This window comes from Palaemon carinicauda, chromosome 14, assembly GCF_036898095.1.
Source record: "Palaemon carinicauda isolate YSFRI2023 chromosome 14, ASM3689809v2, whole genome shotgun sequence".
NCBI lineage: Eukaryota > Metazoa > Arthropoda > Malacostraca > Decapoda > Palaemonidae > Palaemon > Palaemon carinicauda.
The window spans coordinates 43,352,642-43,378,732 of NC_090738.1; the positions used below are offsets into that span (position 1 = coordinate 43,352,642).

A 26,091-nucleotide genomic window follows, 5' to 3' on the forward strand; every position below is an offset into this window, starting at 1 on the left:
CTTCACCTTCTCTAATGGGTAAGGGCCCCGAAGACTGAACGGGAGATATGTTTAAGTAGGCTTCCAGAGTGTTTACTGGACATAAAGATGGGTCCTGCGGAAGTGGGACAATCTTCCAGGGGAACCGTCTGTCCTGGGGGTCCTCATTTTCGCTAAAAATCTTTTGTCAGGGGAAAGGAGTACTTCCCCTGACGAGAGAAATTCAATATGACCTGGATCTCTAGACAAGGCTGAAAGTTCTGATATTCTGGCGCCAGAAGTCAGGTTCATTAAGAACAAGGATTTCCTAACCAATGGAATATAATGGCAAGTCTCGTTAAGAGTGTCTGAAGCCAACTTAAGTACGTCATTCAGAAACCAGGAAACTGAGCTAGGGTGAGTTGATGGTTTCAATCTGGCGCAGGTTCTCGGGATGGATGAGAAGTAAGAATCTGTAAGGGCAATATTAAAGCCAATTGTAAAACCTTCAAGGCTGACTTAATTTGTGGTAATAGTACAAGTCGCTAAGTCTGATTCAAATAAAATTCTGAAGAAGGTTACTGTCAGATTCATAGACATCGTCTCAACCTTTGAGTCCCTTAAAAACTGGCAATTTTCATAACAGCCGAATCATACTGTCGAAGGGTGGATCCCCTCTTATCTGATTCTAAAAATAACGTATTTGAGGATCAATATCTGCACCTCTTGAGCTGCAAATTTCATAAAGTCCAGAAAGGTAGGGCATTCTGAATTTGAGGAAGCTAACACACAGCGAGTTGTACTGCTTGTGTTAGTATTGGATTGGGGATCTGTCGAGGTGGAGACCCAGTTCCACCAGAAGGGGAAACCCGTTGTGCTTGGGCCAGATGGGGGCTACTAGAGCAACTTGGCCTTTGAAAGTCCTGAGCTTGTCTAACACTTTCATCGACAGATTTATTGGTGGGAATAGGTAAATTCTCTCCCAAGTGTTCCAGACTAATGATAGTGCGTCTGTGGCGTAAGCCCGAGGATCCGGGCTGGGAGCTACGTAGCACTCTAGTTGTAGTTGGACTTTGTTGCAAACAGATCTATCTGGAGATCCGGAACCTGAGAAAGAATCCAACTGAAGGACATTGGGTCTAGTGACCACTCCGACTCCAGCGGAGTTGTCCTCGAAAGTGCGTCCGCCACTATCTATCTAGAAGAAACCTGATATGTTGGTTTTTGGCTGGAGCCGGTTGCTTAAGGTCAAAAATACCGCCATGGCCTCTAAAACATTGATATGAAGTTGGCAGAATATTGTCGACCATAGTCCCAGGACTTTCGTGTACTGAGAGTATTCCCCCCCCCCCCCCCCCGCCTGTTAGGGAGGCGTCTGTGTAAATGACGAGCTTGGGGGTGGATATTGTAAGGAAACGGATTTGCCAGATTTTGACCTTTGTCCATGGTTGAAGTCTTTTCTTCAGAATTGGTTGGAGTCGAGCCCTTTGTCTCGATATTACTCGTTTTCCTGGAGCACCATACTCGACTTATATCTTTCAGTCTGGCCTTCAGTAGTATATCTGTTACTGAGGCAAACTGGAGGGCACCCAGGATTCTCTCTTGATTTCTTCTGGAAGACAATTTGTCTTTGAGAAAACGTATTATGTTTTGCTATATCGTTCCTCTTGGCTGTTGGGAGACAGAGTGTGGGAGCATAGAACCCATTGAATCCTAACCATTGAAACTTGTCCTCGGGACCAAACGAGATTTCTCGAAGTTGATTTGGAACCAAAACTGTTGTAAGAGATTATCACTCTGTAGTTGCTGTGAGGCAGTTTGCCTAGTTGAAGCCTAGAAACGGACGAAAATGCCTTGCTTCCGGAACATGATAGCAAACGTCTGCAAGATCCATAGGGGAGGTGACGGCCCCACAGAAAAGCAAGGTCCGAACCTGAGAGATGGTCAGCATGTGAAACTTGTCGCATTAAATGTAAGAATTCAGAAGCGACAGGTCTAGGATTACTCTTCGCTATTCTGAGTCTTTCTTTGGCCCGCTGAACAAGTGATCCTGAAATTACAAACGATTTACTTTCTTTATTGCTTCCTTTTGCAATAAATCGTTTTCATATAAGACTAGCTCTTCCGTTGGATGTTGATGAAAACTGGTTGGTGGAGGGGGCCATTCTATCCAACTCCACCCCAGACCTTTGGAAACCCAAAAGTTCGAACAAATATCAATGACGGACGAACCAACGAGAAAAAGGGCAGAGCCGAACCACGAACGGCAAGAACGGGGACGCCACCCACACATAAACACTTCTCCACCAACAAAAACAGAGGCCACACTGCCCAATCTCGCCAAAACTCACGGACAAAGCACCCAACTTCGACGGGGCACCACGGGAATCGGCCACTGATTACAAAACAATGACAAATCCAAGGGCAAACACGAGAAAAAAACATGTTGGACTCAACAACAACAAGTGCTATAAAGGAGTGACGTCACTGGCGTGGGTTGGGTTAGTGGTAGTAGTGTTGAACGGCACCTCGCTGTGGCGGGGATTTTGAAGAGGAGATATCTAAATAGTGCGAGACCTCTGGTTGTGAATTATCACGCCCCAGTATTTTATACCGACACCTTATATAGGTGAGCGAGCTGGGTTCAACCTGGCATTCCTATGCTTTTTTTCTCTGGTAATATATAGCAGTTATATTCCTTAGAAATAGTGCTCTAGGAGTATTTCACTGCGCGGCACAGGTCGGAGCCCAGAAATTCAATTGTGAAATTTATAACACAAGCCGCAGCTAAAGGCTAAGGCTAAGATAATAGTAAAGCGTATTTACGATCTCCGGTGAAGCCGGAGGGAGATGAAAGGTCCTGAATAATTATATTGTGAATAAAAACTCAATTGTAATAACAAAGGCTATTGTGTGGATATGGCCGTGGCCTGAGACCGTAGTAAGGGCCACCGGAGGGTTGTATCTAAACAATATGAACCCCGTCCCATGTAAGTAAACAATATATAAATAAAACAATAGTTCTAAAGTCATTGAGAATCCCTCATGGCGGAGTAGAACTGAAGGCGGAGTGGAAAAAAGTTCATAACTACTCCCAAGCCGTAATGGGGAGAGGACGGAACTCGGACCTAATAAATAACGCTAACTATTGAAAAGTAACCAAAATTAAATAACTCGTAAGTTATCATACACCCGTAGGGGGAGAGGTGAGGGAGGGAGAACCCGTTGAACGCACAAAACGGAGAACAGGAAATCCGCTCACCCACCTGAGATAAGAAAGAAAACGAGAGAAAGGGGTAACTCGTGACTGCGAACAGAATACGGGAACCCCAAGCTCTCGCTCTCTTGGACACAAAATCAGGACCAATAAGCACGCAACACTATTATAAACGTATAAAATAAAATTGTACATCAAGATAAGACTACGAACGAAGAATAGCATCTGCTAAAACCCAAATTAAATAGAAAAGTCGAGTGGGGCGGGTACTAAACAATAACAAAGCTAGAACGCTAATCTTGTTCGTAGGCTGGACTTGCTAGCAAAAAGTACCATGAGCATAATAACGATAAAAATAATAACGGTTCAAAAGGCATAAGGCCAGGGACTTAACCAAGAACCTAAGTGACAGAGTACTAAACGGGCAGACTAAGATGAATTCCCCAAGACAAGAGAACAAACAATGGCTGCCGTGGAAGGGCCAGACGGGAATGATAAAACAGACTATATTGGATATATAACAAAAGCCCGGTACTACAAAAAGCTGTCAAAACAAACTATGGTACTTAACATTGGAATGGGTGAAGATGGAGCTTCGGACATGACGAAATAAATCCACGAGTGTGAAAATAGCCGAGAGCACCACAAAAAAATCCCACAATGTTGTAGTCCAAAAAGAAGGATGATGTTCAGATGGCGCTCGCGTCGGGCGGGGGTGGCGTGGCTCTGGTAGGTTGGCTAGGGCCTCTGTATCGGCCCATCCCTTTGACGAAGGAATTAACTAAATGGAAGACAACCTATGAATAGTGGATTTCACGCGCCTTTGCTTTATACACGACACCCACAAGGTGCTCACGCGAGGGTTGTAAACTCTGCATTCCATGCTTTTATCTTTCTCTGGTATAATTGGAAGATTTTATCAGAAAAGTGTATTAGAAGGACCCCTTTTCACCGGCCGCCACAGGTCGACCCAGAAATGGATTTTTTGTGAAATTACACGTATATTTTCAAAGCTCTTGTTTTCCAACACCACATTTTTTCTTACAGTTAATTGTCCAAACTAAAATAAATGCAAGGTTTCTCGATGCCTGCAGCCTCACGACCCATTAGGCAAATGTACAGTAATCCCAATTTGCACACAATTTTCTTTTGAATGCAGAATGAAGACTATTTTCTTAGGACACAAATGTAGGCTAAATATAAGTTTGCATGAATAAAAAGTAATTTTCAGCGAGTTACATAATGTAATTACATTTTGGCTAGTAAAAGGTTGTCCACAAATCCCTAAAAAAAAATTTGGGAACAAGAATAATTAAATGGCACTGACATGGAGAGAATATAATCAAGTATAAAAGAGAAAAAAATTATGAAACAATGGCACACCTGTTTAAAAACAACTCTGCAATGTCCCTTTTAACACAAAGGTACTTTACTTCTGCTTCATGTGCACATCTAGCACTACTGGAGAGTGATTCCTTGAGCCAGTTCACTTCAGCTTCCAAAACAGTGCTACGTTGCCTGCAGAAAAAATAAAATTGAAATATTTCATAAACTTTCCTATACAAAAATACAAAAAATTGGAATTCTGATATGTTCACTTGCACAGTACACACCAAAATATAATATTACACAGAAACTAATCACAGTAAAGTAAAACGAAATTAGCAAAGTACATACCGTTCTTCAGTTAATCTAACATCAAGTTCTTCTATACGGCGAACAGAACTCTGATATTTGCCCTCTAATGATCCTTGGCGAGTTTGTAATGCCTTTTTTCCCTTTTGCATTTCAGAAATTTCAGTTTTTAATTTTCTGACTTCATTTTCTCTTGCCATAGCCAAACTTTGCTTTTCACGCTCTAATGATCCTTGACGATTTTGTATTGCCTTTATTTTCTCTTGCATTTCAGACATTTCAGCTTTGAGTTTTCTGACTTCCCTTTCTCTTGCCATAGCCAAACTTTGCTTTTCATTTTCCAATTCCTAAAACGAATATTTCAATCAGATTATATAGAGCCATATATAATAGTTTTTCTTAGAATAAAAGCTATATACATAGAAGTATTCTAAAACAAAAGAGAAAAAGCTTACCTTTTTTTCATCCTTTTCTTCCTTAATCTCTTGCTTCAGAAGCTTGATCTCCAATTCTTTCCTGCAACCCTGTCGAATCAATTCGAACTTCAAATCTTTATTTTCCTCTAGCAGCTTCTCCATGGAGTCCTTCACTTTCCCAGTTTCTTCTGAAGAAATAGCTTCCTGGATACAATTGAAATACTCAGGTTAGTCTTATGAGAATTTTCCTGTTGTATAGTTCTCAATTACAGTAATTGTAGAGCAATAAAATAAAGACCAACAAAAAACTACTCTATGATACTGACGTCCTCATTAATACCCCTTTTGGTGAGGTCAAAGATTCACTTACAAATTTTTGTCAAATTATTGAGGTAACAAAATAATTTAAAAGAGAGGGAGAGGTGCGGAAAAAGAACAGAATAGGACAGAACTCAATGACCTTCATACGATGTGGAAGCAACCTTTTATATATAGGAAATTTACCTGCCCACACCCCTCCAGCAGATATGACCATGAAATAATCATACACCATTCTAAATTGTTAAAAAATTACCTTATTTTCTTTCCCAGCATCACTGATCTCTTTTATCTCCTCATCTTCTTGACCCTCTTCCCTAGAACACTGATCATCTGGAGACTGGCATGACTGGAGGGGTGAATCTTTAGGAGTTTTATGTTTGCTTTGCCTTTGAGCAGTCTTGACTTCGTATCTCTCACTACTAATGGCAAGGGTATTTGGACCAACATCAGTAACTAAAATATAACAATGGTAAAATTAACCACAATATATAAAACAATAATTTGAGCCCCCCCAAAAAAAACAAAAATATGCACACAATCCATTTCCTACAACTACTGCAATCATTCCATAAAAGGAAGTCAAACTGAAACAAACACAATTATTTGTCAACTGAAAAGATCTTAAAAGACTACTTTTTTTGGTGCAATTGATTTCTGTCTAGGTTCCTCAACTTTATAATTATCATTGTGACCACTGAATGTTAATGGCAATAGTATCGTGATTACTGTTAACAGGTGAAGTGTCATATTTCTAATGATAAGATTTATTATTTTAATACTTACTTGGTAGTTATCATGCTTTAACCATCAAAGTTACTAGTTTCCCAACCTCTATTAAACCAATAAAATTTCTATGCCAGTAACTCTCCCATCTCCCCATTCACTGTGATGCCCAGTAGGCCTGAAAGATAGGGCCATGGGAGGGAATATCACCAAAGATCCATTAATACCACCAACCTAATACATGTATAGTTGGGGTTGTCATATACCTGTACATATCCTAAACATATCTTTTCACATCACTATATGGGAGGTGAGGGAGGAATTGATGATTACCAAGTAAGTATTTCTGGGCTTGAACCTGTGCCGGCCAGTGAATAAGCTCCTATTAGCACTTATTCTTAGGTAATTTACTGCTAAATATACCAGAGAAAAAATGTAAAGGAGTGCTAGGTTAACTAGCTCGCTCACCTATTGGTGTCGGTATAGAATTGGGCGTATAATCCAGAGGTCCCGCACTATTTAGATTCATCCACGACAAAGACCCCAATAGAGGAGAGCCGTTCAACCTCACTCGGCACCACCAACTCTGCATCCGCTCAGAACCCAACTCCTTTTTAGCACGCCTGTGTGGTAACCCGCTTGTTTGTGCTCTCGTATTTTTGCCTTATTTTCCGTGGATTATGGCTTCTACATCGGTTTCCCAGGAGACACCGTCTAAGTTAAGTACCAAGCTATGTTTTGCTGTGTTTTGAGCAATCTAGACCGTTTAATATTTAAATTATAGGAGTTTATTCTCTTCGATCATCTCGGTCTTGCTCGATTCCGTTTACGGTTGGTACTCCTGTTTTGAGAGCTTTTAGTTTCACTCGCGGTGTTACTAAGTGTATTATTTTTATTATTAGTTTAAATTTTTATATGTTTTATTGTGGATATTCATTATTTAGCGTTTAGAACCCTTGTGGTTCATATTTAGGGCCGATATCATATTACGTATCGTAGATGGCTTGCCGACCTTCGTTACTGGGCGGCAGAATTTTATTATTTAAGCCATCAGGATGTTGTCCTTCGGGATTTATTCATTATTTTACATGCCTTGCCCAAATTTTTTATGTGTATATTTATATATTTTTCAACGCTATTACTTTTATAATGAATATTTGTGCTTATTACTCCGTATGATCTGTTTTGGTAGTGTTTGGGGATCGTCAGTTGGTAGCCCTGCTACTCCGTATCACGTGATCCTCCCCCAAGCTCCCCCTCTCGCTAGGTTGGTGGCTAGGCTTCTCTCCCCCCTCCCCTAGGGGACCGTTGCCTTCCCTCCTTTTAGAGGGGGTAGTTCAGTGTTTATGGACTTGGTCCTCCGGGTGTCCCGGCGGTTTCGTCTCTGTCTAGACGGGTTGGCCACCGGTCAACAGAGTAGGATCCCGGTGCACCCTATTTTATATTCACCTATCACACTTTTATTATGTTATACGAAACCCTCCGGGTTCTGTTGGTGGTTCTTATCTACGGTTCCGCCCCACTCTTAATTTATAACAGTTCCTATGATTATATATGACAGATCACTATCCCGGAGTTCCTATATGTATTGGTTTATGGATGTACTTTTATTTCCCGGTCCGGGGCTTAGCCTCGCTCCGGGAAATCAGACACAATGTGTCTTAATTCTTTGTTACATCCTTCTTTATGATCCCGGCTCGACCGGAATGGATAGCTATACTCTAGTCTTAAGTTAGACTTATGTTTAGGCCCGGGTCTTCCGGACCCGCCCCTACTTAAGAGTATTACAGTTAAGCTCTAGTCTTAAGTTAGACTTATGTTTAGTCCCGGGTCCTCCGGACCCGCCCCTACTTAAGAGAATTACAGTTTCTCATATACTATTCTTTTTATAGATGGTGCATTGTCAGACGACGGCCTGTGCGGCTGTTCTTCACCAGCCTTGTGGCCATACTGTGTGTAGGTCTCACGCCCTCTGCGGAGTTCAGCTGGAAGACATTGTAGTCTGGCACCCTGATAATTGTATGGTCTGTTTTGACCTCATCACCACCCTCGGATCTGATTCGGTGAGTCCCGTTGGCTATGTTGTCTTTCTAATTATTTTACCTTTATTTGGTATACATACACTATTTAGTAAGATTTCTATGGTCTTGAAGGACCGCCGGGAATCTTCCTTTCTGTAATTCCCACTATTATTTCAGGCATCCCCGGAGCAGAAGACTGCGGCTCGGGCCACACTGAAAGTGTGGGTTGGGGGATTTGCCCGAAACGTGAAATCGAAACAGCCTTACGTCCTATCTGAAGACTACTGTGCGATGATCTACCCTAATGCCAAGTCTTCAGCCGCTGTGGCTAGGCATGTTGCGGCACCCATCATTACCGACATTGATGCCACTATTGCGGGATTCATTGACCAGGAACAAGATCCGTTGGATGCCCCCGGAGATCTGGAAGACAATGTTGCCTCCTTGAACCTGGATGTGGAACCTATGTTGCTGGATGATCCGGATGCAGGTAGGGTGGTAAGTGAGGCAGGTGTTACCGGCGCTGAGATTCCTATCCTCAGCCCCGCTCTTTCTTCTTCATCTGATCTCTCTTCTTTCCATGGTTTTTCTGGGGACCGCGATTCGTCTCACCGATCACACCCGGTTCCCCCCAAAGATAAGTCTATATCTAGAACTTTGCCAAAAGCTTGTAAGCCCCACAAGGCTTCCCGTAGTTCCAAATCGAATACAAACCCGTCAACTAAGGCTTCCGGCTCCTCCTCTAAGTCTCACGACCCGGGAGTACAATCCGCCACCTCTGCTCCTAACCCGGGCCTTTCCGAATCAGCCATGCTTCGCATTGTGTCGGAGATGCAATCTAAGATTGTGTCGGAAATGCAGGCCAAGATGGACACGATGTTCTCTAACATTGGTCAGAGACTTGGGGCATTAGAGCATGGTGCTCCGGAACGAGTTCAAAGTTCTCTCATCCCGGATGCCTCTAAGCTTCCGCCGTTTACCAAGAATAACCCTTGGCGCATGGCTCTTCATTCCCCATTCTCAGACGGGATGTTAACGTTGGAAGGTCTTGGTACTCGTCCACTAGAGGATTTTGAATTCTTTCCTCCTGGTCTCGCATTTCCATTTCATGGTTATGCCAGGCTTACCGAGGAAGCTCTGGTTCGGCTGGATAAGGTCCCCAAAGAGACCGTTATTTTCCCAAAGGAACAAGCCCAATCTGTTTGGGCTAGGTTTCTGAATGATATAGGTTGCACCAATACCATGTTGACGCCTCATAAAAGTTCTTTCACAATGTTCTTAATGGACAAGAATACCGTGACTCCATGCGTCAATAAGATTGCAGAGCTTGCTTTTCAATATGCTCTGGAGGAGAAGCCCTTGCCTCCCATCCGAGAGGTAGATCCGATCTCCCTCCTTCTTCCTTCAGGTAATGAGTGTTGGGACAATGTCCATACCACCTTTACTTCTGGCAAGCTAACAGCGGACTGTGCGTCAGTAATGTTTAGTGAACGGCTTCTCCGTCTCCCGGAATCCCTTATTAAACAGGAGTATGATTCCCGCCTACGTGTTGGTCGAACTTTGAACTTGGCCACGTCTACGGAGTCGATAGCCTTGACTTAAGATACTGAGAGTATCTTTAAGTCTCTCAATAAGGCTACTTTGCAGTCGTTATATTTTGACTTGTATGACTTTGCTCTTACTAAACGTAGGTGCCGCAAACACGTCCTGGCTGAGGCGACTATTAGGCACGAGCCGAATAAACTTATCCGGTCCTCTTGTTGGGGTCCAAATCTTTTCCCTGAGGATCTTGTGGAGGAAGTCTTAGCAGAGGCTACTAGAGTCAATCAGAGCCTTAAAGCCCGTTGGGGTTTGACTCCTAAGCGGAAATATGATCCCGCAAGTTACCAAGCCCGGGGTAGGAAGAGGCTCCGCCCGTATACCTCCACTCAGTTCCGGCAACAGCAGAGTAGCTCGTCCGTTTTCCGGCAGCCTCTTCCTCCATCTCCTGCTGTTCCTGCACAGCCTTCCACCTCTCAGGCTCCTTCCTCGGACGACTATGTCACCGTTCTGCTCCCTAAGAGCCAGCTTCCCGGTGCCTCCACCACCTCTCCAGCCTTTAACCAATCTTATGAGGCTCAAGGCTCTTCCCAGGGTTATAACAGAGGTAGAGGCTACCACCGTGGTTCATACCAGAACAGAGGTAGAGGTAGATTCTTTCGCAAGGGAAAGAACTTCCGAGGCGGACGTGGAGGCAACTCCTCAAGCCAATACTGAGGTGCAGCGGGTAGGGGGGAGGCTTTATGCCTTCCGCAACAAATGGAGGTTCAGTCCCTGGGCTTTCAGTATCATCTCCAAGGGACTGGGGTGGAGTTGGATTCAAGGACCTCCTCCACCGAACAGATTTCATCAGCATTCCACTCCGGACCTAGTCGAATTTGTCCAGGACCTGTTACAAAAGAACGCCATACAAGAAACGAAACACCTGAAGTTTCAGGGTCGGCTGTTCAGTGTCCCGAACAAGGATTCGGACAAGAGAAGAGTAATTCTAGACCTATCCCTTCTCAACTTGTCCATTCAATGCGACAAGTTTCGAATGCTTACCGTCTCGCAGGTGCGGACCTTACTTCCCCGTGGGGCCGTCACCACCTCTATTGATCTTACAGACGCCTATTATCACGTCCCGATAGCGAGACACTTCCGTCCGTATCTAGGCTTCCGCCTAGGAAACAAAAATTACTCCTTCAAGGTGATGCCTTTCGGGCTCAACATCGCCCCAAGGATCTTCACAAAGTTAGCAGAAGTTGCTGTTCAGGAACTCAGAAATCAAGGGATTCAAGTAGTAGCCTATCTGGACGACTGGCTCATTTGGTCAGACACCTCCCAAAATTGCCTAAAAGCCACTCACAGAGTCATCCAATACCTTCAATCTCTAGGCTTCCAGATCAACTTCAAGAAGTCCCGTCTTCTTCCGAAATCAAAGTTCCAATGGCTCGGCCTGCAATGGGATCTTATATCTCACACTCTGTGTCTTCCCAAACCCAAGAGGTTAGAGATTGCAATGAACACCAAACGCTTTCTCAAAGACAAAGTAAGTTCCAGACGACTCCAAGAGAGGATCCTAGGGTCCCTTCAATTTGCTTCAGTGACGGATCTACTTCTGAAAGCAAAATTGAAAGATATCAATCGTGTCTGGCGTTCGAGGGCGAACCGGAAGCTCCGGGACAGGAAAGTCCGCCTTCCTCCCATTCTCCGGGAAAGACTTCTACCTTGGACAAGGGCCAACAATCTGTCAAAGTCAGTTCCCCTTCGATTTCCGCCTCCGAAGTTAATCATTCACACAGACGCATCCCTATCAGGTTGGGGAGGCTATTCTCAGCTCAGGAAAGTTCAAGGTCTTTGGTCTCCCTTATTCCGCCAATTCCACATCAATGTGCTGGAGGCCATGGCAGTTCTTCTAACCCTGAAACGTCTCGCTCCATCCAAGAGACAACACCTTCGTCTGGTTCTCGACAGCGAAGTGGTGGTCCGCTGCCTCAACAGAGGCGGATCAAAATCAGGGCCTCTGAACCATGTTCTAGTAGCCATATTCTCCCTAGCAGCTTCGAACCGTTGGCATCTTTCAGCTGTCCACCTGGCGGGAGTCCGGAACGTAGTTGCAGACGCCTTGTCCCGGACCTCCCCTCTAGAATCGGAATGGTCACTCGATCTAAAGTCATTCCGGTGGATTCTCTCTCGGGTTCCGGGTCTCCAAGTGGACCTCTTCGCCACGGAGTCCAACCACAAATTGAGAGTATATGTGGCTCCCAATCTAGACCCTCAGGCCTACGCCACAGACGCCATGTCACAGAATTGGGACATCTGGGAAAGGATTTATCTCTTTCCCCCGGTGAATCTTTTACTGAAAGTCCTAGACAAACTGAGATCCTTCAAGGGACGAGTAGCCTTGGTCGCACCCAACTGGCCCAAGAGCAATTGGTACCCTCTCCTGCGAGAGTTGAGACTACATCCTCACCCGATACCCAATCCGGTTCTGTCTCAGATAGTACAAACACGCGTTGTGTACGCTTTCTCAAACATTCAGAGCGCCCTAACTTTATGGACTTCATGAAGTTTGCGGCTATGCATGGTGCCAATATCGATCCTCAAAACACCCTGTTCCTAGAATCAGATAAACGGGATTCCACCATCCGCCAATATGATTCTGCGGTTAAAAAGTTGGCTAAATTTTTGATAGACTCAGACGTACACTGTATGAACTTGAACCTTACAGTCACTTTCTTTAGAACTTTATTAGAATCAAGTCTGGCAGCCAATACTATCACCACTATTAAATCTGTCTTGAAAAAGATCTTCCTAGTGGGTTTTAACATAGACTTAACCGACTCTTTGTTAGCTTCAATTCCGAAAGCCTGTGCCAGACTGAAACCGGTTACTCGTCCTACCCCGGTTACCTGGTTCCTTAATGATGTACTCAAATTGGCTTCTGATACCATTAACAGTTCTTGTGATTACATTCCCCTTCTCAGGAAAACACTTTTCCTGGTGAGTTTGGCTTCCGGGGCAAGAATTTCTGAACTGGCAGCTTTGTCAAGAGACCCGGGTCATATTGAGTTCCTTCCTTCGGGAGAGGTCCTTCTTTCACCTAACAAATTCTTTTTAGCTAAGAACGAAGACCCTCAGAACAGATGGTCCTCCTGGAAAATTGTTCCCCTCACGCAAGATCCGTCTCTGTGCCCTGTTACTACTCTTAGGTCTTATTTATCCCGGACCTCCTCTAACTCCTCGGGGCCTCTATTCGTTAGAGAACAAGGCGGTACTATTACCATTAAAGGGATCAGGCAACAAATTTTGTATTTTATTAAACAAGCTAGCCCTGACTCTTTTCCTCTTGCACATGATATCAGAGCGGTTGCTACTTCGGTGAACTTTTTTCACCACATGAATTTTACGGATCTTTCCAGGTATACAAGGTGGAAGTCACCGTCAGTGTTCAAGAAACACTATCTTAAACATTTGGAAGCCCTTAAATTTCTTACAGTAGCTGCAGGGAGCGTAGTTACCCCCAGGTAACTCACATGTTAATTCCTTGTCATTTTATCTCTCCCCCTTACCTGCCTCATTTATACCCTATTTGTATTCGTTGGTTTCACACCTGATTACTATTATTATATTTGTAAATTTTTGACTCCTGAGTATCTGTATATATCATCACTCACGGCATTATTATACCTTACCTTTTTTGTCAATTGTTCTACCAAGTGGATTTATGTTCTTTTTAAGATACCCTTATAGCTGTTTTTGGCATTCATCTCTGATTAAAGCAACTTGTATTTCCCTTATGTTTATGTTTTTTCCTTTATTTTGCAAGTTTGGTGACATTTCTCTTGTATATATTCACTGGCCGGCACAGGTTCAAGCCCAGAAAAGGGATTTTGACGTAGGAAAAATCTATTTCTGGGCGAGGGACCTGTGCCGCCCAGTGAACCCTCCCAGCTCCTCTCCCTTGGAGTCCCCAAACTTTGGGTGCTAAGGAGTTGGGTTCTGAGCGGATGCAGAGTTGGTGGTGCCGAGTGAGGTTGAACGGCTCTCCTCTATTGGGGTCTTTGTCGTGGATGAATCTAAATAGTGCGGGACCTCTGGATTATACGCCCAATTCTATACCGACACCAATAGGTGAGCGAGCTAGTTAACCTAGCACTCCTTTACATTTTTTCTCTGGTATATTTAGCAGTAAATTACCTAAGAATAAGTGCTAATAGGAGCTTATTCACTGGGCGGCACAGGTCCCTCGCCCAGAAATAGATTTTTCCTACGTCAAAATCCCTTTTATATAATAAGTTATATCATTAGAATTCTGTTTATTTTAAAGATTCTTACCTAGCTGTCATCAAACTGACTCTCACACTCTATAGGAAGCTGTCATCATTACGACTCTCACACTATTAGAAGTGGGTAAGTTTACAGGTTTAAAGGTTCCTTATGAATGCCAGAGGCAATGGACAGTGACAGTGCCCTATCAAGCAGGACAATGCCCTAGAGACTGACCCTATATACACATGATCAGCGGCCAAGCCCCTCTCCACCCAAGTTAGGACCAAGAAGGGCCAGGCAATGGCTGCTGATAACTCAGCAAATAGACATAAAGGCTTCCCCAAACCCACCATCCTTAGCTCCCAAGGATGGTGAGGTTGCAGCATCCAAAGAAACTAACAAGTTTGAGCAGGACTAGAACCTCAGTCAAAACATTTTATCCAATGAACCTTAATAGAAGCTGCTTGTTTGCCCTGATTATAGAATGCTTAATAATTTTCTATGCTTTACTTCCACAAAGCTAAAAACATTAATTTAATTTTGTATCAAACCACCATGTAGTTTTCACAAACCATACGAATAAAAAATTTATGCACTTTACCTTCCATAATTGTATGATAGCCATAAAAAACCCTCAGGTATCAAAAGCATTACTATTGGCCCAGAGCCCAAATAGCTTGAGCACTAAAAAAGAGAATTACATGACATTTTGTAGGATTGGTTTGGTACTTTGCTATGCTGTGACTGCACCTTTAATTGGTATGTATGCATGCTGAATACTATTGCTTGGTCCAAAAAATCTTAGGAGAGGATAATGTATCTGAGCTCCTGAGCTTTTATCTTCGATTTTGATTGCATTTGGCAACCTGGAATAAGATACCTACAGGCATTGATGAAGAAGAATCTTAATAGCTCTAATATATTGCCTAAATATACCTCCCTGAATTATTAAATTGAGATGGAAAACTTTAGTGAGGTTATGAATAGGACATATGAAGGGAATAATTTGATTGATATACCTGAAGCTGATGAAGACCTTGATGTGCCCATGAATGAATTCAGTGTGTTTGAAGTCGAAGCTATCCTAAACAAACTAAAGAGATGGAAAGCCCCTGGATACGGTGGAATAACTGCCGAGATGATACTGGTTGAAAATGAAGTGACTCCCAGACTACTTACAAAATTACTTTGTAGAATGTGGCATAAAGAGGCCAAACCTGATGAATGGGAATTAGGAGTGTTCGTGAAAATAGCTAAAAAGGGAGACCTGACTGATTGCGATAATTAGAGTCATAACACTTATGTCAGTTGTTATGAAAATATATAGTATGCTTATTCTTAAGAGACTGGAGAGAAAGATTGATGAAAAGCTGAGAGATGAACAAGCAGGATTTAGAAAAGGTATAAGTTGCACTGACCAAATTTTTATTTTTAACTTGTACAGCAATGCGTAGAATATAGAAATCCCATTTTGATGGTATTTGTGGACTATGAAAAAGCCTTGATAGTATGCACCGACCAATTTTGTGGAGAATCCTGCATTATTATGGAATTCCTCTTAAATATGTGAATTTGATTAAGTCTGGTCATGAGCAGAGCAAGTGCAAAGTTAATGTTAATAGAGTCTTATCAAGTGAGTTTCCAGTGAACAGCGGAATATTCCAAGGGAATGTGTTATCACCTATGTTGTTTATCCTCCTCATGGACTTTGTAATGTGTAGAACAGTCGGAGATGGTGGAGAAAGATTGGACTGGATTGGTGATAGGAATTTAGCAGACCTAGTGTATGCTGATGATGCTGTCCTTCTTATCAGAACACCACAGGATTTGCAATGCTTACTTACCAGAATGCATGAAATATCACACGAGGTGGGGCTGAAGATAAATCGAAGAAAGACAGAGATGATGAGAACGGAGTATGCAATGGAAGATGAAATATCATTGGAAGGAGAAAGGATTAATGAGGTAGAATATTTAAGTATTTAGGAACAATGATCTCCAATACAGGGTCTTTAGAATTAGAGTTTAGTGAAAGATTTCTAAAAGTAAATCAGACAATGGCTAGGTTAAGTAAAATTTGAAAATCAAATCGCCTAAAATTTCACATAAAAATCTGACTATATATCAGTTTAATGAGATTGATGTTACTCTATGGACATGAGTCATGGTATGACAATGAAACAATCACCAATAGATTTAGTAGATATGAGAATAAAGCCCTCAAAAGGATATTGGGAGTTAGGTTGGCTAGGGCACCAGCCACACGTTGAGATACTACCGCTAGAGAGTTATGATGCCTTTTGACTGACCAGACAGTACTACACTGGATCCTTCTCTCTGGTTACGGTTCATTTTCCCTTTACCTACACACACACTGAATAGTCTGGCCTATTCTTTACATATGCTCCTCTGTCCTCATACACTTGACAACACAGATTACCAAACAATTCTTCTTCACTTGAAGGGTTACTGCACTGTAATTATTCAGTGGCTACTTTCCTCTTGGTAAGGGTAGAAGAGAGACTTCTAGGAGAAGGACACTCCAAAATCAAACCATTGTTCTCTAGTCCTGGGTAGTGCCATAGCCTCTGTACCATGGTCTTCCACTGTCTAGGGTTAGGGTTCTCTTGCTTGAGGGTACAATTGAGCACACTATTCTATATTATTTCTCTTCTTCCTGTTTTGTTAAGTTTTTATAGTTTATATAGGATATATTTATTTTAATGTTACTCTTCTTAAAATATTTTATTTTCCTCTTTTCCTTTCCTCACTGGGCTATTTTCCCTGTTGGGGCCCTTGGGCTTATAGCATCCTGCTTTTCCAACTAGTGTTGTAGTTTAGCAAGTAGTAATAGTAATAGTAATAAATGGCAGGACAGGATTAGAAATGAAACTGAGAGATTACTCGAGTAGGCTACCATATGTGGATGAGATCTTGATGAGGGGTAGATGGAGATGGTTTGGGCATGCTCTTTGCACTCCCCAAGAGAAATTAGTTCACCAAACATTTAACTGGGCTCCACAAGGCACTAGAAGAATTAGAAGACCCAGACCTACATGGCTTAGGACTATAAAGCGCGAAGTAGGTGATGATGAATGGAGAAGTATTGAATTAAAAGCTCAAGACAGACGACGACTGCCGAAATCTGACCGAGGCCCTTTGCGTCAATAGGCGTAGGAAGAGATGATGATGATGATGATACTCTTTTACCCCTCCCTGATCTTTTATTACTTAAGGTAACTGGCTCTGCCTGATTAAATCTAGAGAGAGAAAGGATAGGTTTTACTATAAAAAGTCAAAGCCTGCCTACCTGTAATCATTCAAAACTGTGTTCTGCTAGACACCTGGTCTATAACACTAGCAATTAAACTCAAATTCAACATGGCCCCATAATAAGAAACAAAGTCAGAGAGAGCTTCCGCATATACGAGACTACCCCAGAATAGTAAACAACCTTTAGCCTCTTACATACCAACAGATGTGATTTTCTCTAAAACAGCTCAAGAAAACCAAAAGAAGATTAAGATCAGGGTGACCCATAAACTTCTCTTCAATAGGATTAGATAAACACATACTACGCAATTTGCAAAGGCACAAATTTCTATCAAGCTATCAATGCATAAAATCAAGATTTTACCTTATCATTTTACATATTTGTACCAAATTTTCTTATTAAGTCTATGATAAAACCAGAAATGGGATTTTAACCCTGCATCCTGAGAAAACCAGGGTATTAAACTACATTACTCATTACCATTAATGCATCTGTTTTGCTCCTATTAATTCTAACCAATATTTCAATTGTATTTAACAGGAGTTCAAATGCATCTTTATTTTTCCCCTTGTTAGATCTTTATAACTTGCACCCTCTAATACCTGAAATACACAGCTTGTTATCATAAGGATAAAAAGCACATACAGTATGCATGGAATGTATTGATGCCATAACCCAGGGATAACACCTTTTTTTCAAAAAGTCTTGGATCCTCACAAGTCGCCCCTAAAAAGCACGGAACGAGCCGACGTTTTCTCCGGACGTAGTGTCAACACTGGGGAGACTTTGGCATATGCTTTGTTTACCTCAGTCGCACTTGGTTCTTTGTGGCAATCGAAATTGTGTTTTTTGTGTCCCGCTTTTTGTCCCCTTTTGGGTTCGTGTTACCCTCTAACTGTGCCTTACATATATACCCCATACCATGCCCAAACAGACCATGGATAAGAACAAACGCATTAAAATAGTCACATTGCTCAAAACAAACCATAAATTACTGGAAATATCGAGTCTCACTGGTGAATCTGGGTAGGCTTGCGTTCCTGCCCCTTTGCCAAAGCCTGGTAGACCCCGTAAAATGACTTTAAGGACCATAAAACTTATTGATAGACAAGTAAGGAAGGATCCTTGCTTAACATAAGTTTTCTGGTCTTTAAAGTCGTCTTACGGGGTCTACCAGGATTTGGCAAAGGGGCAGGAATGCAAGCCTCCCTTAGATTCCCGATAGCGCTTGATCAAGCGCTGCACTGTCTGTAGCTTCACACCAGTGAGACGCAATATTTCTGGTAGTTTATGGTTTGCTTTGAACAATGTGACTATTTCAATGCATTTGTTCTTATCCATGGTCTGTTTGGGCATGGTAAGGGGTATATATAAGGCATAATTGGACGGCAACCCGAACCCAAAAGGGGAAAAAAAGCAAGACACAAATAACACAATTACGATCGCCACAAAGAACCAAGTGCGACTGAGGTAAACAAAGTATATGCTAAAGTCTCCCCAGTGTTAACACTACGTCCAGAGAAAACGTCAGCTCGTTCCGCGCTTTTTAGGGGGAACTTGTGAGGATCCAAGACTTTTTGAAAAAAGGTGTGACTCTTGGGTTAATACATTCCACGCATACTGCAAATTCTACAATATTCTTATACAGGATTAGTTTACTGAAAATTAAACCTAACAATCTTTGGCATATGCCATGAATTCGAATCCGTTTTTAATTGTGCCAACACTTATATCTCTAAAACTTGGCTCCCTAATTCCAAAAAATACACAGTTTATTATCATAAAAATAAACATATACATTCAACCATTTTCCTATAATAGATTAGGTTACAGAAGTTTGATATTGTCTTTTGTATAAGTTAGAGTATGAAATTTTTTGTTTCCTAAATGTAAGTTGTAATAATTTAAAATCTTTTTGTAAAATAAGAGAGCTAGCATATATGAAACCATGCTAATTTTCAGTGATGGAAATTATTCGGCCTCACCCAAGAAGAATTGAACAGTAATTTAACAAAATTTATATTGGAATCAGCAAAATAGATAGGTGGAAAAGTTCCTAAACGAAATTAAGGTAAACCATCAGGAAAAATTCCTATACAAGATTAAGGAAAACTGTCAGGAAAAGTTCCTGCACAAGATTAAGGAAAACTAAGAAAAAATTCCTACACAAGATTAAGGAAAACTGTCAGGAAAACTTCCTATACAACATTGGGAAAAAATATCAGGAAAGACAAAAAAAAAACTACTTAAGAAAAGATTGGAAATGAGGGTAAAATCCAAGAGAGATGAACACTAAGACAAAAAATAAGGAAATACTAAAGAGAGCATCAAATTGATGAAAAACACTTGGAACAGGGTGCCTACATATGTTTGCTTTAAAGGATGCGAATGGAAATATCAACAAAAAAAGATGCAGTGAAAAAAATTGCAAATGATTTCTACCATACGATCAGTTTACCATAGCTAAAGTCTCTTCTACCCTTACCAAGAGGAAAGTAGCCACTGAACAATTACAGTGCAGTAGTTAACCCCTTGAGTGAAAAATTGTTTAGTAATCTTGGTGTTGTTAGGTGTATGAGGGCAGAGGAGAAAATGTAAAGAATAGGCCAGACTATTCGGTGTAAGTGTAAGCCAAAGGAGAATGAGCTGTAAGTGGAGAGAAGAATCCAATGTACTAGTGCCCTGGGCTTTAGTCAACCAAGAGAGCAGGCAGGCTTTAGATGTGGGTATTCAAGAAATGACCATATGCATGTAATTAACCAGCTAATGGGAAAATCAACAAAATTATGAAAAACTGTTAGGTATGACATTTACTTACTTTGAGAAAGCTCTTAATTTTGTCAAAACTTCAGCAGTAATGAAAGCCCTTCAAAGACAAGGAACAGATGAATCTTACGTTACAACACTTGAAAATATCTATAAGGAAATAACAGCAATCCTAAAACTACATAAAGATAGTGAGAAAATTCCAATTGAGAAAGGAGTTAGACAGGGAGATCCCATCTCTCCTAAATTATTCATAGCATGTCTAGAAGTTATCCATATTCAGATTAGGAAAATATAGGTATTAACATTAATGGAGAATACCTTAACAACTTAAGATTTACAGATGATATAGTTGTGTTTAGTCAATCATCGGAGGAGGTGCTAAAGATGATCGAAGATTTGAAAGGAGAAAGCAGTAATGGACTGAAAATGAATATGAGTAAAACTAAGATAATGTTAATGAAAATGTAGAGACACAACAAATAAGGGTTATAGACAAACCTCTAAAGATTGTTTAGTTGTGGTTAGTTAATCACCAGAGGAATTGCAAAAGATGATTGAAGATTTGAAGAGAAAGTGGTAATGATTGACAGAAAATAAATATGAACAAAACTAAGATAATGTTTAATGAAAATGCAGAGAGACAACAAATAAGGGTTATAGACATACCTCTAGAGATTGTTATTTTTGGGCTCAAGCCATGTCGTCCTGATGGAAGGTTCCTATAAGTAGCTTCCTAAGGGATATTTGACTACAGTGATATTCCCAGAGAATTTACCTTTAGATCTCCATTATTCTAACTCCTGGAGCGAATACCCTTAAGATTTCTCTTAAGGATATCGCATAAATCAGGGGATGTTTATCTTGATACAACACATAGCAATCTTCACCCCGAATAGCATTTTCGCTTCGATGAGGGAAAGTGGCAAAAATAGAAGGGGAGCAGTTATCAAGGTACCCTTCCTATTACTGAGTATCTAGATGGCGCTGTATGTCAACCCAGCGCCTATTTCTTATAGTTGTAGCGATCTCGCACGGTGATTTTCCCTGTTGCTCTTTCGTTACGCTCTGGTTTTTTGGATTTATTATGCAATCTCCAGCCTCTTCTGCCTCTGGAAAATTGAGTATTTGATCTTTACAAGTGTATAAATTTTAGCTCCTGCCTCACAGTGAAATTAGATTAATTTTAAGAGTTGGAGCTTCGCCGTCACCGGAGGCGCCATGGGCGCTGTCGTTCATAACGCATGTGTTATTTAGTTAGTCTGAATGACTTTCCCGGCTTTAATAGCATGAATATTTACAAAGCTATTCAGTTATAATATTCTAGGAAGTTATATACTATGCCGATTGTATTCTTTAGTGTTTCAGTAATTTAGGTAACCGAACCTCACCCGCACTAGGCGTCCTAGCCTACGCGCTTTAGTTTACCTTCATGCATGATATAAACGACATTCCTAGTTGTAATAGCATTTAAATATGAAGCTATTTAGGCAATTTATACTTGTAAGATATATTGATTGCATATATTTCCTCTTCCCCATCGATTGTATACGAAAGAGTTTCGGCGATTAAGGTAACCGAATCTTACCTGGCACTAGGTGACTAGCCTAGCTGCTTTAGTATACTTTCATACATGTCCCCAGTTTACCCACATGTGTTGTTTTATCAATTCAGGCAGAGATAGATATCTCCGAGAATTATTATATAAATTGATACTCATCTCCAATGGAGATTTAGGGTAATCCCTCCTACTGAGTGCAGCCATAGGCTACAACCCGATCTTGGTCTTACCATTGAGTAGACACCGGCTTTACTAGGCTAGTGTTTTCTGTCTCTTTCCCTTGCCAGCAGATAGCCGACTTTGGATTTTTGACAGAGCCTCAGAGTATTCAGTCTTTTGCCGGTGGCTGGGCAGCACGGTGAGTAGTCACTCCCCTGCCGGCCTCAGCCGCCGGCATAGGAGGCTAGAACTCCCTAAGCCCCACTTGAAGTGGTTGTATGATGCTGCCACCTTCTCCCCTGCAGTCTAGAAGACTAGTCCTGTGCTGGCAGACCCTAGGCTGAAGAATAGACATTCTTCTGCCGCCTAGGATGGCGCCAGTACTGAAACGATGTTTCTCCCATGTTAAGAGGGGGCGGCAAGTCTGCCGCCTCCCCCTTAACTCTATTTCAGCAGACCCTAGGTTGAAGAATAGATATTCTTCTGCCGCCTAGGATGGCGCCGATATTGAAACAGTTTCTTCGTTGTGTGATAGGGCCGGCAACCCTGCCGCCTCCTTCCACACTTCATACAGGACCCTTTTCCCTACCCCCTCTGTCCTTTAGCGACGGCCTAGCCATCGCAACCCTTTGGCCATTGTCCTACAATCTCACCGCTTGCCAGCGGGTTGTGGGGCCGGCCGGGGCTCCTACATAGCAGCTGTTTAGTCGCTCAGCCTTCCCTTATGGACGCAAGGCTCCGGGAAAAGCTTTGCCGGCTGCCGGTGGGAGACCCCTATTCTGTAGGGTGTTCTTCAGTCCTCTCTTGGACTGCCATCCACATACCAGCGGTTGGCAGTGACTGGCAACGGTTTGTGTTTGGATGGAAGCCTGAATGATACATTCTCCCCTTCCATTTGAACCCTCCTTCTGGAGGAAGGCAGTAAGATTAAGTACTTACACCCTTATTCATTGTTAGCAAACATTTAATAAGGTACCCTTCACTCCATGTTTTCTCTCTCTCTGTCAGCTATTGCCGCCAGGTACTAACCCAGCCGGCTGGGCCAGTGCAGCCGGGCACTACCCCATCACCGGCTGGATCGTGCCGCCGGGTGCTAGCCTAGCCGGCAAACTACAGTATATGATTATACAGTAGCCAGTATATTTGCAGTATAGATCATACTGCAGACAGAAAACTATAGTATATAATATACAGTAGTTATTTTCCAACATACCCCGTGTATCCTTGCACAGTCGATTGTTGAGATCAGTTCTATATTGAAGGAAAAGATTTCTTTCAACATACTGATAGATGATCAGTTACAGTTTACCTACATTATTAAAACCTTGGGAAAAGTCAGTGTTAAGTTACACTTATCTATCCTTAGAGGTTAGAATCCTTCCCTTGGGTTTCCTGAATAGGAAAACTCTAGGTTTTAATTTTGAGGGAGGTCACAGCAATTGGCTGGACAGGAAACACAAGTATGTGTATTTCCTAATTCCCTTCTAGCTTGCCTATCCTAAGCTATAATGCAAAAATATTAATGATAATATTTTATATAGTTTACCAGGTGAGATGAACTACCGCATACTCATTTAATTTTCCTCTCTTTACAGGAGGACCATCCCAAGTGCCTTCAAGTCTTCTGCAACATGAGGAGCAAGGACTTCTGTGGCCATGAAGAGTGCAGGGCTCTTGCTCCCTGCGCCACTTCCAAGGGACCTCTCAGGTACTGGGACCCCCAGGACTGCAAGATTTGCAAGGCCTTGGTTACCGAGGCTTTTGATGACCCCAAGACAGTGGAGTCAAGGGATGCAGCACGAGGGAAGCTGCGCAGATGGGTTCGTGGCTTTCAAAAGAACCCCACGGGACCTTACCTTCCTAGTGAACGGATGCATTCCATGCTGTTCCCAAAGGCGTGTGTGGAAGCTGTCATACCCCAGCCTCGACCTGAGATCCCTCGCGTCCAGATTGCCGTAAATATGGACGTCTCCGACGCAATGAAGGATATCCACCTAGACGAGAGGATGTCGGAAGTGTCTGAGGACACCGAGATGGACCTTCTAGCGGAAGGTCTCGAGGAGGACTCCACCTTGGCTCCCGAAGAAGGGGATGATGTCGAATCGGAGTCTCTTTCGTCAGTTCCGGCCCCAGAGCCGTTACCCTCTACGTCTTCTGCCCCTCCATCAGATGACATGAGACAGGCAATGGTCAGTCTCATGGCAATGATGGAGAGTCTTCGCAAGCAAAACGAAGAAAGGGACGCTGAATGACAAAGAAAAATGGCCCATCTCACCACGTCCCGTGGGTCTCACAAGAGTCTCAATGTTCAAGATCTTCCACCTTGCTCTGAAGTTAATCCCTGGAGGTATGCAGATTACATGCCTATTACCAGTGGCTAGAGCTTCATATCAGAGAAGCTGGTGACTGTCCTTATAGAGGAAATTGAATTCTGGCCCAGCTTTCAGTCTTACCCAAACTGCTTCATCCGTCTGAAGACGGAGCCAACATCCAAGGAGGAGACAGAACCGAAGGAGGTCATAGTACTTGACCACGAGAAAGCTCAGGCTCTTTTATCAAGTAGCCTGAAGCAGAAGGGCTTCACTAACTCGAAAGTGTCAGCCCTTAGCAAGAAACATCCCACCTTTTTTGCTCCAGCTTCGTCAGCCTTTCCCTTTACATCAAATGGTTTTAAGGCAGTCATGAAGGCAATAGAGGCAGGCAAACCTTGCCCTACACTCGATGAGTGTAGACCTTTATCTTTAGCCCTGTCCACGGAAGATAAGGACTGGAAGGAAGTCCACCTTACCTTCTCAGTTGGGAAGTTGGAGGCAGATATTGTTGGACGTCAGTTCAGTGAAAATCTCCCTAAGCTGTCTGACTTTCCCTTGCGTAGGGAGCAAGAGACAAAGGAAAGACTTGCCACAGCTCTATATATCCAGATTTGTCTAGAGGCGACGGCAAGCAATAGTAGAACCCCAGATATGAATATGGTCATGGCCAAAACGCATTTGGCTACTGTGGTCAAGGACCTGTATGGCTTTGTCAAACCCAGACGTGCATGTAGGGAGTTTGTGTTTGCTTTTGCTTCAGTAAAGCACGAACCCAGGAAGCTGATAGCTTCCAATATCTGGGGAAAGGACCTCTTCCCGAGTGAAGTGGTCAAGGAAGTCGTAGACAAGGCCGCCACAGAGAATAGAAACCTTCTCCAGAAGTGGGGCATGTCGGCGAAGAGGAAGTCTTCCCCGAATGAGGGTCGCCAGCCTAAGAGGAAGACCAAAAGACCCAGGTTGCCCTCTTGCCCTGCCAGACAGCAGCAATAACAACATCCCACAGTTGCCATAACTGCGGTGCCCCAGATGGTGGCTTAACCCCAACCAATTTATCAGATGGTGCCTCAGCAGCTGGTCGCCCAGTCACCAGCGTTCAACCCTGCATTCAAAAGGCAGACCACTACCTTTCGTCCCAAGGGTAGAGGGTCTAAACGGGGCTCCTATAGATACCCCCCCAAGAGGTAAAGGGGGTAAGGGAGGACACGGTAAAGGGGGTAAGGGAGGACACGGTCAAGGAGGTAAGTCCTCCGACACTATCGAAGCAATGAGATGCTTCCGGTAGGAGGAAGACTCCAACTATTTCAGGATTGTTGGACCTTCGATCCTTGGGCCCACAGCCTAATCAAAAATGGACTCGGATGGAGCTGGAGGGAGGCTCCACCACCATTTCCTCAATTCTTCCAACACTCCACCCCCGTACTGGAAGAATACACCGTAGGACTTTTGAGCAAGCGGGTGATAAGGAGGGTAAAGTCCATCAAATTCCAAGGAAGGCTGTTTTGTGTTCCCAAGAAGGACTCAGACAAACTCAGTCATTCTGGACTTGTCACCACTCAACAAGTTCATAGAAAACAACAAGTTCACGATGTTAACCCTTCAACACATAAGGACCCTGTTACCAAAAGGGGCGTACACAGTCTCGATAGACCTGGCAGATGCCTACTGGCATATTTCAATCAACCGCCCCTCTCCTCCTACCTAGGATTCAGGCTACAGAAGAAGTATGTCTTCAGAGCCATGCCCTTTGGACTAAACATAGCCCCAAAAATTTTTACAAAGCTTGCAGACGCAGTCGTTCAACAATTACGCCTAGAAAGTGTCCAGGTAGTAGCATACCTGGACGACTGGCTGGTGTGGGCAGCATCCAGGATGGAGTGTATGCAAGCATCTAAGAAAGTGATCCAATTCCTGGAACATCTGGGATTCAAGATCAAC

At 42.8% G+C, this 26,091-nt stretch overlaps 1 protein-coding gene across 3 annotated transcripts in view; it reads right to left on the reverse strand.

The window, feature by feature from the left end:
• LOC137653558 (centromere-associated protein E-like) overlaps positions 1–26,091 on the reverse strand; it is an 892,913-nt gene that overhangs the window by 150,816 nt on the left and 716,006 nt on the right. For all 3 annotated transcript variants that reach the window (XM_068387057.1, XM_068387056.1, XM_068387055.1), the window contains 4 exons: positions 5,801–6,000; positions 5,266–5,430; positions 4,853–5,157; positions 4,559–4,693 (listed from right to left, as the gene is read on the reverse strand). In XM_068387057.1, coding sequence (XP_068243158.1) covers positions 4,559–4,693; positions 4,853–5,157; positions 5,266–5,430; positions 5,801–6,000 — 805 coding nt within the window. The remainder of the gene's footprint in view (positions 1–4,558; positions 4,694–4,852; positions 5,158–5,265; positions 5,431–5,800; positions 6,001–26,091) is intronic.